Source organism: Numida meleagris, chromosome 6 (assembly GCF_002078875.1).
Source record: "Numida meleagris isolate 19003 breed g44 Domestic line chromosome 6, NumMel1.0, whole genome shotgun sequence".
NCBI classification, from domain to species: Eukaryota; Metazoa; Chordata; class Aves; order Galliformes; family Numididae; genus Numida; species Numida meleagris.
The window spans coordinates 49,830,494-49,845,041 of NC_034414.1; the positions used below are offsets into that span (position 1 = coordinate 49,830,494).

Sequence of the window (14,548 nt, forward strand, 5' to 3'; positions counted from 1 at the left end):
TCAGCTTCTAATTTTAGAAAGTTGAATTCCTTTTCTTAAACTTTCTAGTGGTAAAGCTGTAAAAGGACAAGCTATTCCTCAGTGAATGTTTAGAAATGAGGTGATATGCTTTTACAAATATTGGACTACAATAGCGAGCTATGTCAGAGAAAACACCGTTCACAAAAATAACCATCTGTAGTCCATATAAAGTATACACATTTGGATTGCAGTTTTTACAGTAAGGTTTAGATGTGGTCTGTTCTGAAATAATGATGATTTAAATTATTTTTACTTGGATCACCTTTCTCATGGATTCCCAGTGCAATTCAGAGCACAGCATTAGGCAGGTGTGTGGAACAGTGTTATCTTCCTCCCTCCTACACATACATAACTTCTGAGGACATGGAGCAACTAATCTGGTCTGTTCAGATTACTTGCTGTGAGATGTACCTGATTGTACCCAAGAGGGCATCTCCTGTAATGCTGATCGCTCTTAAGTGCATTCCTTTGAATTGAGACTGAACTGAAAAGTTGTCCTACCTGTTCAGACTGTATGCACATGTACATATTAGTAAGTTTATAGATGGTATGGCATTGTGTCTATAGCTATCAAGTTTGAAGATTAGATATGAATATGTTCCTTAGAATCAGTTATTCCATCTAAAAAAAACCACAACATGGTGTTTTCTCTCTTATCCTTTTATACATTTAAATATTAAATTACAATTAGAGAATCTGACGTTAAGTCCGTTCCTGTAGCATTCTGCTGGCAGCGATTCTGCTTTCCAAGATTACACGTAAAGCAACACAGTTTTACAGCTTTAAGTATAGTTTGTCTGTTTTTACCCTTAACCACACCAAATAACGAGATTAAATAGGATAACATTATTTTAGGCTTTAAATCCACTTGCTTCTCACAGCGGAAAGCTCTAATCTGGTCAAATCAGAGTCTAGCAGAGAAGTCCGGTATGTACCAGACTTCAGGATAAGCTGTTGCGCATATGTGTTGTCATTGTCTTCCAGAGACGAGCCTGGAGAGCTGCTGCTGTGTTTCAGGTATGGTATAATGTTTTGCATTAGAAAAGTGGATGGAGGGAAGATAGTCTGTGTGATACTGTCGACAGCGATCCTTTAAACAAAGGAGCTTGGTGTTATGTTGTCAAAGGAAACTGAACTGCTGTTTTATTTTGCATTGTTCTCCTGCACAGAGAGCCTTTTGGTCTGCAAATGACTGCTGACATTGTGCTACAGAGGCAGCCACCAGAATGTTTGGGACTTCCCAGACCCCGCATCTAAGCCTGGCAACTCTGTCACTGCATTCCACTGTTTAAGTGCCACAGCTATTTGCTCATTTTCATTTTGCAAGTTGTTTTCATCGTAATCCTTGGATTTCGGGCGTTGTTTTTCTGCCTAATTCTCCTTCTAATACTTTGGTTCTGTCACTTCAGCCAGACAGTATTGATCAAATATGTTGTATGGCTGATGCTGGTGCCCCAGAATCAAAGATGAATTCAATGAACCAAAAAGGGAGGGCAGGATTTTGAAAGAAGCAGGAGATGCTGACAGTACAGGGATCTTTTTCTGCGCTGTTAGTTTCAAGCTAAACAGAGGCCATTGGGAGAGGTGAAGTGGAAGAGAGATCGTCGAAAGTCAGTGTTAGTGTGACTCAAGGAGCCTGCAGAAAATAGTTCCAGTAACTTGGCGCGTGAGATCTCAGTGATGGTGTGGGCAGGAGACGGGGAGGTTGCCAAATGTGTAACCAAGTGACATGCACAGCATCTGACATTTCTGTGGTGTTGGTGAAGTCTAAAAACAGAAAATCTGTCAAGAAGTGCTGCATCTTCAGTATTCCACAGGCAGCTGGGCAGCTCCTGCCTTCTCACAAGTGCCTGGCTGCATGTCATGGGAGGGCTCTTCATCCCCATGCATATTTTATAAGGCTATAGTGGTGCTGAAGTTATTAGTAATTTCTGAGCATTGTAAATGGCTGGAGCAATTAGTTTAGAAGTAAAGACAGTGATGTACTTGCTGGTATTTCGGAGTGCGTAACTACCAGCTGAGCTCATTTCAGACTTGCTAGCATGGTCTACATTTTTGTGCTAGAAGGGCATCTCTATGGGAGATGCTCCCTTTTCTCTGCCATCCTTTGCCACAGTTTCCCTTGTTTAGGTTATCTTCTAACTTCTGCAGAAGGTCACTGCTGGAAATTGCCATCCCTAGAAGACTTGGATTTTCTTTTCTAACATTCTGCAGTGAGTCTAAATTCAAGGACAACTTTGGTCAGAAGTATGAGATGCTGCTTTTAGTGAGCACTCCGGTAGAGTATGGCAGCCACACATGCATCGTGCTAGAAGGTTCTTTAGAAACATACAGTGAACAGAATAGATTCTGAAAAGTTGGAACTACTTCATATACAACTTGATCCTGTTAATTGGTACTCTGAAGAGAAAGCATAAATTGAATAAACTCAAATTTGTTTGCCAGTCAGACTCACTATCTTGTGTTTCCATTACTTAATCAGCTGTTATGGTCTGAGCTGGACAAGATAGTCTCAGAATTAGTGTCTGCATGAGGCAAAGGTGAAATAATATTTGTTTAATGAAGTAGTTCTTATGGAGAAAAATGCCATGTCTGTTTTAATTTTAGATTTTTAATATTGTTATTTAATGACATGTGGAAAGTAAGTGAATACGTACACAGCTTACTCATCTTGAAAATCTATGGACATTTGACAATGCAAAAATAGACTCAGCTTCCTTCTATTTATCATTTTTCTGATGTTATTGGTGTTGTTATTGTCATTACTGTTTTTATTTTTCCTCTCCCCTCCCCCTCCCACAAAATAAACAACAAAAAACCAAAATGCTATTAATTCTGTGAGATCCTTTATTTCCTACATCACTAATTTACAATTCAGATTTAGGTTTTCCATCAGAAAATAGCCTGCATTTTAATACGCTTGCCTATAACTAGCAGTGCAAGTATGCCATTCTGCTTTACTTTATATACAGTTAAGGAATCTTTAAATCATTCTTACTTGTAAACAGTGTGCACATCCTTTTGTTGGCTGTACTTCAGATGTTTCTTCACATTTGGCAAAGTACAAGTAATAAATTGCTGAAAAACTGGAAGATACTCTGGAAGCAGATTATTCATCTGACTCAGTATTGTCTTTTATTTTGCCACAAGAAATCTTTCCAATCTATGAGATCATGGATTAGCTGGTTGGAAAATTTAAAAAGCAGCACAAAGAACGTTGCCTTTTTTTTTGTTGTTGTTGTATTCACTTTGAAACCTGCAGTATCTCAGCAAAGCATAAATGACAAATGATTGTTCTTTCCAAATATTAATGCAAATGCGTATTACGGTGAAAAACCAAGCATCTGAATTGATACTTCCTTGTTTCGTTCATTTTTTGGACATTGTATGTGGCATTAATCTCATGGGCTAGTTACCTAGACTTGCTTTACAATCTACAAAAATAAATGAACACTTCTAGAATGTGATTTCACTTCAGATTTCCAATTCAAGGGACATAAATTTAAAGTAAATGCATTTTTCTTCTTTCCATTTCTATTTTTTTCCCATTTCTTCCCATCTTCCTCCTTCTAAAAGAAGCAACGATCAATTCTAGCATGCTTTCGCAGAATCGTTAAGATTGGAAAAGACCTGTAAGATCATCTAGGCCAACCCTTGACCCATCGCCACCATGCCCACTTTAATCAGTGCTACCCACTTGGGCGATGTGATGTTTGTGCATGGGTGAAAATGGTGATGGAGAGTGTTGGCTATAACATAATGCATCAGCAAAAACATTTAGGGTTTATGGCCTCCTTCATGCACCTTTCAAGGTAGTGAACAGCTGTGGGTTTTATGAGGGATGAGGGAAGGAAGTAAGATATATTGACACTGTTAAAAAGTTGCTAAATTTTCTGAATTTATGATCACAAAAATTGACATAGTGACATGATGGTGTTCTTACAGAATTGTAAAACTCTGCAGTAAAGCTGCTCATTACTACTGCATATTTCTGTCTATCCGGATTTTTTTTAAACAGCATGCTTTGTATTTCCTTGGAGCCACATGAAGTGTTTTGAGGATCTTTACATCGTTACCAAAAATTGCCTTTCTCCCGGTGGCTGTAACTGAGCTGTGAAACCAAACATGTATAACCCAGCATCAGGACAACACGCTTGGGCACTGTGAGTGGAAGGTGGCCACCATCTGAAGCATCCTAGGGCAGACCACTTGCTGTCTGTTGGCACTGAACCTTTCTCAGCCCCCTTCTGCTCCTGTCACAGCCTCCTTGGGGATAGCTGCTTCAGAATGTGTGTTTTACATGGGAGAAAATGTGGAATAAGGTGCTATGAAGCTTGTAGTTGCTTTACATTTAATACTGGCTTTGGAATAATAATCACAGAATCACAGCATGGCTTAGGTTGGAAGGGACCTTAAAGATCATCTATTTCCAACCCGTGCTGTGGGCTGGTTGCCCCCCTATCAGCCCAGGCTGCCCAGGGCCCCATCCAGCCCAGCCTTGGGCACCTCCATGGATGGGCCACCTCTGCTCTCTGGGCAGCAGTGCCAGGGCCTTGCTGCCCTTTGAGTAAAGATGGTCCTACTCAGTGTGTACTGCATGCCAGATATTTGTTAAAAATTGTCTTATCCCCCTCTTCTTTGCTGTGAAGATGAGCTTATACACTGCAGAGCCAAATCAGAAGTAGGACAACAATACAGCTTTTGTGAGCAGAGGAGATAACATCTGTTATGGCCGCTGTGGTTATTGTTTGGTTAGTTTATATAATGAATTAGTTTTTTCTCTTGTTTTCGTACCACAGCATGTTGCTTATCTGCTTGTGTTTCGGTTGTAACTCTATTGCTCAATGTTCCCTGATCTGGAGATCTCAACTGCAGGAACATTCCAGCCTCTCCTTGCAGAATTAGCAGCTCACGCTTGTGATACTGTGGAGCTTTGGATTCTTCAGAAATGTTGCTCTGTTATATCCCATACATCTTCTATAGTTTACTGGTATATGTATGCAGAAAGAAAGCAAGATCAAATGTGGCCAGGCTCTTGTACACCTTGTCTTGAGCTGTAATCTTACTGAAGGTTGCTAGAGGTTCTGTTCTTTCCTGCGTATTTGGAAGGGAGCTGGATCATCTGAAGTAACTGACACAAAAAAGGCAAGTTGAGGCTGTAGCAGGAATGAGAGTTCCGTTTCTGAGGAGCGGGAGGAGTGGTGATAGGCGAGGCACAGATTAGGCTGTGCCCAGAGGAAGGGGTTGATTGGTGCTTTTTGTTAGCAAGGATGCAAGGAGAAGAGTTGCAGTGACAGCTGGCAGGTGTGGAAAGAAGAAAGAGATGTCTGTCATAGTAATTATCAGTGGGAGTGATTTTTTTTTTAAGGATCTGTAAATAAAAATGCTGCTTATTTACTGTTTGAAGATTTATGTTTAAGCAAAATTACTCTTTATTTACCCTTTGAAATGAATCTAATCGATACTTTAATGAGAATGTTTCTTCTGTAACACTGGGGGCAGACCATTTCATCACCAACAAATTTCTCCTCGAGTTTTCTTCTCATCTTGGGAACTTGCTATTTTTCACTGACTTGAGTTCAGAAGAAAATATACCATGCCATATTGAATTTGGCAGAGTGGTTGAAGGTTGAATTTGGCTTGTATTGGTTAAATCAAGTTTTAGGTTCGCTTGCCTATTGTCCAGTATGCTAATCCATGTTATTTCCAGCTGAGTTAAAGTGTAAAGTCATTAGAGCAGCATGGGCCTTTTGTTTGTACAAGGAAAGGTTAAGTTCTACAGGCAGCTCATACTGCTGCCAGCATGTCTGCTAATCTTATTTTTGGGATTAATTACCTGCAGCAGCTGCAGCACAGAGTTCTGCACCGAGCAGAATTGTGACTATGCCAAAGTTGGGAAAGCATTTAGGCTGTGTCGAAGGAAAACTTTTCCAGCATTTTTCGGGAGTTCTCTTTTAGTTTGTCAATGGTAAAAGCTTTAATAGCTTAATGCTGATGTTTTAAATATGCTCTGAAGATTCTGTAAAGAATTAGCGGGCAACTTAAGCTATATTTGCCTGCTATATTAAGCTATATTGTAACTATTAATGGATGTTCCGTATTGTTATAGCATTTAAGTTGTTTCCAAGTCAGTTTTGGTAACCACAGATAGCTGCTGAGGATGTGAGAAGTACGTGAGCCAAAAAGCTGCAGTTAGGAACCAGTTTGTATTTGATTGGATTGGAGAGAAATACAGCTTTTCATTTTAAATACATTTTTTCCCCAGATTTTTTTGATTAGAAGTTTGTATGTATAAACTTTTTTTGGACAACGCCTTTAAATGCATTCAGAAGTTGAAACTGTTATTTTCCTGTTTGAAGGACTTTGTTTTAAAATTCAACACTAGTTATCATGCATAAGCCATTTAACTTTCATTTTATGCTGTTGTACATTTGAAGAGGAAAAATCTGGTTTGGAAAGGAAGAAAATCAAGTACACAAGAAATGAAAGCATATAACCTTCTTCATAAAGAGACTGGCTTCAGCAGTCTCTTTATGAAGAATGTCTCTTACAGAAGAAATGTATGTAGTAGATATTCATGAAGAGTGAGGAGGAAAAAAGTGAATGATTGTAGATAGATTAAATATCACTATTTTGATGAAATATAACTAAATATTCAAATGAAACTATAATCCCATAATCACTAGACTAATATTACTTAAAATGATCAAGTTAATACCAATTCCTTTTAGTTTTCAAATCCAGATAGTTGAATAAACCTTGTGGTCCTCTTTTAAAAAACACTTTCTTTTTCCCCCTTGAAGATATCAACTTTGACATCTTTGGCATTGTTTTCCTCTTCTTTTTTTTTATTTTTCCTAATTTAATACTGCAAGAAATTGCAGTATTTCTATTTGATATGAAATGGAGTGGAACAAAAGCACTCATTTAGGAAAAATATTCTTATTGCTAATTTGGGATGGAAAGAACGTGTAGCCCTCATCAGAGAGCTGCAGATTTCAAGCTTCTGTGGGTTGTTTCCAAATAATGGGTGAATTGTATACAAAGTAATGACCCTTTCTGCAATGTGGAGATTAAGAGTACAGTTCTTGAGTAATTCTGAATTTACTTAATGTTTCTATTTTGGTCAGAGGGAATGTTCTCATAAAGTTGCTCATGTAAGTTAAGTTTTATGACATGGGATTAACATATTTTCTCAGTCTATGGAAGGTGCTTGAAAAATTGAGCCTGTCTGTTGCTTATATGTCTAATGTATAGGTTCTATCGCATACATGAGAAAGAAAAATCTAATAGGGTATGCAGGATATAAAAAATCATAACTCTTTATCTAAACAACAGCCAATACCTGAAAGTTGTATGAAGTAGAATATTGAATGGTGATTGCTTAGTTATCTCATCGTACTTTTTTTTGATTATTGTTACAGAATTCCTATCACTGCCTTTTGGTCACTTAAAAGCTTTCTTCCTCAAGACCTCATCAGGTCTGAGCAAAGGCCTTACCAACAGCTATTTGTCCAAGCTATTCCTTTATGTTTATACATTTTAGGTAATGCAGCTTTTTCTGCTCCTTTTCCTTAGATGACAGTGCCTCTGCTGCAAGCAGTATGGAGGTAACGGATCGCATTGCCTCTCTGGAGCAACGCGTCCAAATGCAAGAAGATGACATCCAGCTGCTAAAATCTGCCCTTGCTGATGTGGTTCGACGCTTGAATATTACAGAAGAACAACAGGCCATGCAAAACAAGAAAGGACCTACCAAAGGTTGGCATTTCAGATATACGTAAAATGGGTAGTTCAATTCAAGTAATGTTTTGTGTTACTAGTTTATTCTTTAGATCTTTGATGTGGTCAAAATCAACAACTTCAAACTCAGAAATTTGGAAATCTGACCTATCAAAAAGAACACATACAAGACTAAATCGTTAAACCTGTGAGTCCTCTGAAGTCCCCGTGAACCAGTGAAGTGTTTCCATATTGCTACAACTTCCTAACTTACGATCAAAATTAACTTATAATGTCCTTGGTGAATGTTGCATATTCTGTGTGTGAAATTCCTAAGTTTTTCTGACTGCGGGGGAAAAACAGTTTAAATTCAAACAAAATACAATTTTAATTCAATTAAATAATGGTGTAGGCATACTCAGAATCAGAGCTTTGAGCTAGCTCAATGGTGATCTGACCAGTAAGTTGTTGCTATGCAATTGCCCAGGTTTAAAGGAAAAGTACAGCCACCTTAGATGCCTGAATCAGTTACAGTATAACAGATCTAGATTCCAGATGTGATAGATGTTGCCACTCTGCAATATACTGTGTTATGCAAATGTTGCAGAGTGTTCTTACCTGGTCCTTTTCATACAGCAACAGGTTGGTTTGCATGTGCATCAGAAAAGCGTGAGTGGGATATGCAACACTTCACTGTAGCAGAGGCTTACTAGAACCCCTCTGATGTTATGTGCTGTCATCTGTGTGTCTGTAAAAGCATAGGAAAATGCTCATCTGAAGCTTAGTGGGAATTTTTAGCAGATGTTTTTGGGTAGTCTTGGGTGTAAGAGTGGTGACAACCTAGATGTGGAAAGTCTGTGTATCGCAGACTTCACAGAATGATAGAGGTCGGAAGGGACATTAAAGATCATTTAGTTCCAACCCCCTGTCATGGGTAGAGTTGCCTCCCACCAGATCAGGCTGCCCAGGGCCCCATCCAACCCAGCCATGAATGAGTCCAAGGATGGAGCATCCACAACCTCTCCGGGCAGCCTGTTCCAGCACCTCACCACCCTTTGAGTAAAAAATTTCTTCTGAACATCTAAATCTAACTCTACCTTCTTTTAATTTTAAGCCATTCCCCCTTGTCCTATCACTATCAGACCATGTGAAAAGTCAGTCCCCCTTCTGTTTGCAAGGTCTCTTCAAGTACTGGAAGGCTGCAATGAAGCCTCCCTGGAGCCTTCTCTTCTCCAAGCTAAACAAGTCCAACTCCCTCAGCCTTTTCTCACAGGAGAGGTTCCCTAGCCCTGGGATCATTTTTGTGGCCCTCCTGGGCTGGGGGCGCCAGGTCTAGACAGAGTACTTCAGGTGGGGTCTCACAAGGGCAGAGTAGAGGGGGGGGGAAAGACACCAGAACGCCATTTAGACTTCTCCGAGGAATTTTAATCCAATATTCTTGCTGAAAACCTCACAGAAACACTACATCCTGGATGTTAGCAGGCCTGCAGGGCCTGGTGCGCAAGGTGCATTTATGAACCCTTTGTATCAATGGACCTGCAGTGCTCTTCTCCTTTGGAAGAAAAGTAGCAGCTTACCACATTGTTAGGAATGCCCATGTCTGGAACCTCATGGGATCCCATTAGTGTCTCACATCATCCCTTTGGTCTTCCTGTAGCAGAAACAGCCAGTGCACAAACAGATTTGCACTTGAACCTTGGGTCCTTATCAGAGCAAAGCATGCTACATGAATTCGTGTTCCTTCATGAGGAAAGGCATTTTTTGGTATCTATTTTCCATTAGCGGGAGACGCTCATAGTCTCTCTATTGTCTAAATTATTAAATCTGTTTCTTTTGGGAGTGCTGGCATGTGTTAATACAAATTAAATTTTTAATACATGTTGGAAGAGTCGTGTTTAATTATGGATTCATACCTTTTTTTGAGGCTGGAAATTGTTTGATCTTTGCTATATCTTTGTGACTTTGTGATGGATATTTACTTTTAGTCACTGATTTAACAGTATATGTAAAAAAAAAAAAAAATGACTTGGTTTTCTGAACTGAGATCTTGAGTTTGTTTTAATGGAAATGGGAGAAGGGGAAATGGACAGAATTCCAGAACCAGATTAGTTCACTGTAGATGATGCTATTTGTTGGATAGAACATACAGTAAATGTCCATGACCTTGTTCTCCCATTGTCTTCCGTTTGTGCTGCATTCTCCTCATTTTCAATTTTTTTGTTTTACTGAAAAAAAAAGTTGGTTAAGTGAAACGTTACCAATTATGATTCCCACTAGAACAAAATGTTCCATAAAATGCAGTAGTACAACAGATGAAGTGGCTTTATGTTGCCTATAAAATAGATCTTATCTGATGTCTGAAAGAAATAAAGTTTAATTATTATTACTGAATTGTAACCAGATCAATTCTTGCCTGCTGGCATACTATGTGATCTTTCTTTCGTTTCATCGTTTCATCTGTGGTCTGTGTTTAAAGTGGTGTGTGAATTGCGGGAAGGTTCTTACCCTTGAAACAGAAATTGGATCCCCAGTGTTCTGTTTAAAGTCTGAAATAAGAAAGTTCATGGGACAGAGAACTCCATTTTCTGAGTACTTCATAAGTGAAATTGGCCTAAAGATTTCACATGTAAGGCTTGCAAACAAGTAATGCAGAAAAGCTTGAGCTTGTTTTCAGTCTCTGTGCAGAGACTTCTTGTTCTAGACTTGAGCTAGGCAGCTTAAAAGCAGCATATGTCATGGACATAGAGCTGCTTATGTTGTTTGTGGAGCTCCTTCACCAATGTGGCTTTTTTTTCCTTCCTTATTTAATTCAGCTACTTTGTGGAGTTCAGTATGCTTCCTGCCTTTGTTTTACTCTTGTTTGTTATTCTTTCCTTTTGCAATTATTGATTTGTTTGTAAACTTAATGGCCCTATTAATCCATAGATCAGAGTATGATTAAAAAAGCTGCTGCTGAGGCTGGTAAACATGTCAGTGCTGCTACCACAGGTAAGACCTTGAAGCAACAGAACTTCCCAAATAAATGTTACTGACAAAGCAGTAATCTGAGTGTGTTTGAGTTACTGACATCCACTGCTTCTAACAGTTAATGACGTGTTTGTAGTTGTTTGACTGTTGTGTTAATTACCACTGGTGTGAAATAGCTTTGTAAATAAAACTAAATAGCTCCAGAATAAATAGTGGAATAATTGAATAATTTGTAGATTTTTCTGTGTGCCATGTAAGAGTTTTGTGTTGTTGCTTTCAACAGTACCTGCTCATGGGGCTAAATCTTTAAATCTCCGGCTCTAGAAATGTGGAATCTCAGTTTGGTTTGGATTTATAGCAAAAACCTCTGACTATCAAGAGTTACAAGGGAAACTGCTAGTTTCAGTTTCATAGGGTTAAAAGAATAAACCCATGCTAGTTGGAGTTCACTTCAGCTTCCCTTTAATAGGTATTCTTATATAGCTATAAAGAAAAAATATTTTAATCTTTTGTTTATTTAACTTCAGTTATTATTCTAACTCATGATCTGAAAGCTTCGTGGAAGTTTTGTGAGCTGCAGAAATTGTGTCACGAAACAAGTGTACAACTGCTGAACTGTAGCCATCTGATTCTATATTGTGCAACAGAATCTGTTTTATATATTAGTTATGCATTAATGCATATTTAATATATAATTGGTACATTTCAACAGTTAGGAAACATAGTAGAGTGAAATACTGTTGAAGTAAATAGGATCATGATATCTGTTTCCTTAACAGGTGAAGCTGAAGTACAGTAGGTTTCAACTGTTTTGTAGCACCACTTGTTGTGGGTTGGCCCTGGCAGGCAGCTGAGCTCCACACAGCCACTCACTCATCCCCAGTAGGACAGCGGAGAGAACTGGAAAAGTGAAAGCTAGAAAGCTCCTGGGCTGAGATAAGGACAGTTCAATAGGTGAAGCAAAGCTGCGCATGCCAGCAAAGCCAAACAAGGAATGGATTCACTGCTTTCCGTTGGCAGGCAGATGTACATCTGTTTGGAAAGCAGAACTTATCATGCATAATGATGCCTTGGGAAGACAAAAGCTGATGCTTGGGATGTCCTCCTTCCTCCTTCTCTCCTTCAGCTCTTACTGCTGAGCATGATGCCATATGATATGGAGTATCTCTTTGGCCAGTCTAGGTCAGCTGTCCTAGCTGTGTCCCCTCCCAGCTCCTGCTGCTGGCAGAGCGGCTTGAGAAGCTGAAGTGTCCTTGGCTTAGTGTAATCACTACTCTGCAGCAACTTAAATATCAGTGTGCTGTCAACACTATTGTGGTCACAGATCTAAAACATAGAGCTTATACAAGCAGCTATGAAGAAAATTAGCACAGTGAAAAATCAGTACAATTCTGAAGACAGCATTAGCATGTTAAAATAGGTCATGGAAACAGGGCTGGAAGGCACTGTGAGTTCATTCAAGTCTTGTTTCACTTTTCCTTAAAGCTGCCCATAAAATCAGAGAGCTCTTGCTCTTTTTACCCTTGGTAAGAATGGTATTGTTTAAACCCACCAGTCTTCTGCAGTTCTAGCTTCCCCTATCCTCAGGGAGCCTAGAGTTTTTCTTTTTTACTTTGTTGACTTGTTTTCATGTCATCTTTCAGTCATCTAAGCCAAATAAGCCTTATTTCTTCACTGTTTCCTAATGGGAAGTATATAATAAATAAATGATGAATGTGTAACAAACAACTATGTATTTTAACACAATTAACTGCTTCAGTACATGTCAAGCAAATACAGCTCATTTTGAAACTTTCATTCACAAGTAAATCTTATTTACTGGTGCAGTCTTCTCAAGTCATAGGCTTTCACTGTTTTTTCTTACTTCAGTATATGAGAACTTCAGATAAACAAGTCAATACATGCTTACAGTCCTACAATAAGATGCAAGTGTATCATAATCTAGATCTGTATGCAATAGCTAGGGTTTTTTTTGGTTTATCTTTTTAGATTATTTGTCCTGAGCATTTTTTTTTTCAGAGTATTTCACAGCTGTTTTCTCTGAACCTTGAGACAATACCAGATATTTTCTCTTGTGTTTCTTAAGTGACTTATGGGCTTCTACTTTCTCTTGGGTATTCCCTCTCTGAACCTAGAGACTTTTGGCATCTTCACAAAGATGGCTTGTAATATGAAGTGATGTCAAATTTCAGGTGACATATAAAGCTTTGGTTTTCTTCCCTGCTGTGCAGAGAGCACTGACATGCTTGTGTCTATGTTTCCAAGGTTTGCTTTGCTATAGTTCTCGTTTAAGTACTCACTGCTTGCAGTTTTAACCGCTGTTTGTTTTTGCAACTAATTTCTAATGCACTGGAATGGAACTTCTCAGTTACTCTACTAGTAATTATGGGTTACATATGTATAACACTTTTGAGCCAACATTTGATCAGAATGCAGTTAGATAATGTCAGCTGATGAAATCCACTGTTTTGATTATTTCAATAGCTTTTTCTGATTGATGGATAAAATTCCTCTTTGTAAGAGGAGCCTATGTTCTTTCAAAGAAGTCGGATGTGTGTAGCTGAAGAACAAAGATTTATTAACAGATTGTTTGCTTGTGGAAAACTTGTAAGAATGTTGAGAGATAAAGAGCATAAGTTTCTGAAATTGTGACCTACCTTTATTTCTAGCACTCTTCCAAACATCATCCGGGTGGGCAATAGACATGCATTCTCTGTGAGAGCAGGATTGCTTTTGGTGGCAACTGCTGCCTTTGTGCTTACCTGTAAGCTCACTGAACTAAACCAGGATTTTGCAGATGGCACAGGCTATGGAACTGTGTTCTTAAGCCATGTGCAGATGGTTTGACTGATATGATTATGAATAAAAAAAAAAAATCCTCTTTAAAGCCCACATCTACATAACTTTGGCAATAGTGGGGAAAAAATGACATATTACACATATTTCAAAATATTTTCATTTTATTTGCTGGAGGAAAAAAGAGAAGAAAATGTAAACGATTATTTAATCCTCTGCTTGATTTACAGCAAGACCGCTGGTACAAACACTGCCTTTAAGGACTACTGTTAATAATGGAACTGTGTTACCAAAGAAACCAAGTGGCTCTTTACCTTCTCCATCAGGAACCAGAAAGGAAACCGTATCACCAGCAGCAAAAAGGTATGCATGTCTCGGAAACATTGTAATTGTTAAATTGAGGAAATAATGGATCTCCTCCTTCAAGCTTCTAAGTATGTAGTTTTTCTTACTTTCAAAGCAATAGTCTAAATACTTACTTCACAATGAAAAGAGATGGAGTTCATTATAGGAGATTTTAAACTCATTAGGTCTAATTAATCAGAATTAAGGTTATTACCCTGAATACTGAAAGAACACACAATGCTTAATCTACTAGTTTCTGTTACTTTCTTGTTACTGTAATCTAACACAGATAATATAGCATTTCTACTGCGCTGTTTTATAACATGACACAAAAAGTAAGGCAAGGATTTTCTAATAGCAAGAAGAAAACATACAGTCTGTTGAGAGACTGTTATTACAAATCAGATTGTTACCTTTGGTGATTTTGTAAATATTATCTTAGAAATGTTATAAGTATCTCAGGGAGGAAAATTTGACTTAGCACATTTATGGAAATAGAATATCTAGTTTTAGATACCTTACTATTACCATTAGACAACTAGTATGATATGTCTCAATTTGAGTTGAGTCTGTGTGGGTTTTTTTTTTTGTACGTTACGTATATGCTGATTATACACCTAGGTTATAAGAAATGCAACAGGTCGGGTGGAGCCAAGTTCAAGTTAAATGTGACAGTTCTTGTGCTGCTGCTTTGCTG

At 38.4% G+C, this 14,548-nt stretch overlaps 1 protein-coding gene across 8 annotated transcripts in view; it reads left to right on the forward strand.

The window, feature by feature from the left end:
- The window catches only part of EML1 (echinoderm microtubule associated protein like 1), a 118,978-nt gene that overhangs the window by 59,855 nt on the left and 44,575 nt on the right, over positions 1-14,548 (forward strand). For all 8 annotated transcript variants that reach the window (XM_021402063.1, XM_021402060.1, XM_021402061.1 and 5 more), the window contains exons 2-3: positions 7,600-7,782; positions 13,737-13,869. In XM_021402063.1, coding sequence (XP_021257738.1) covers positions 7,600-7,782; positions 13,737-13,869 — 316 coding nt within the window. The remainder of the gene's footprint in view (positions 1-7,599; positions 7,783-13,736; positions 13,870-14,548) is intronic.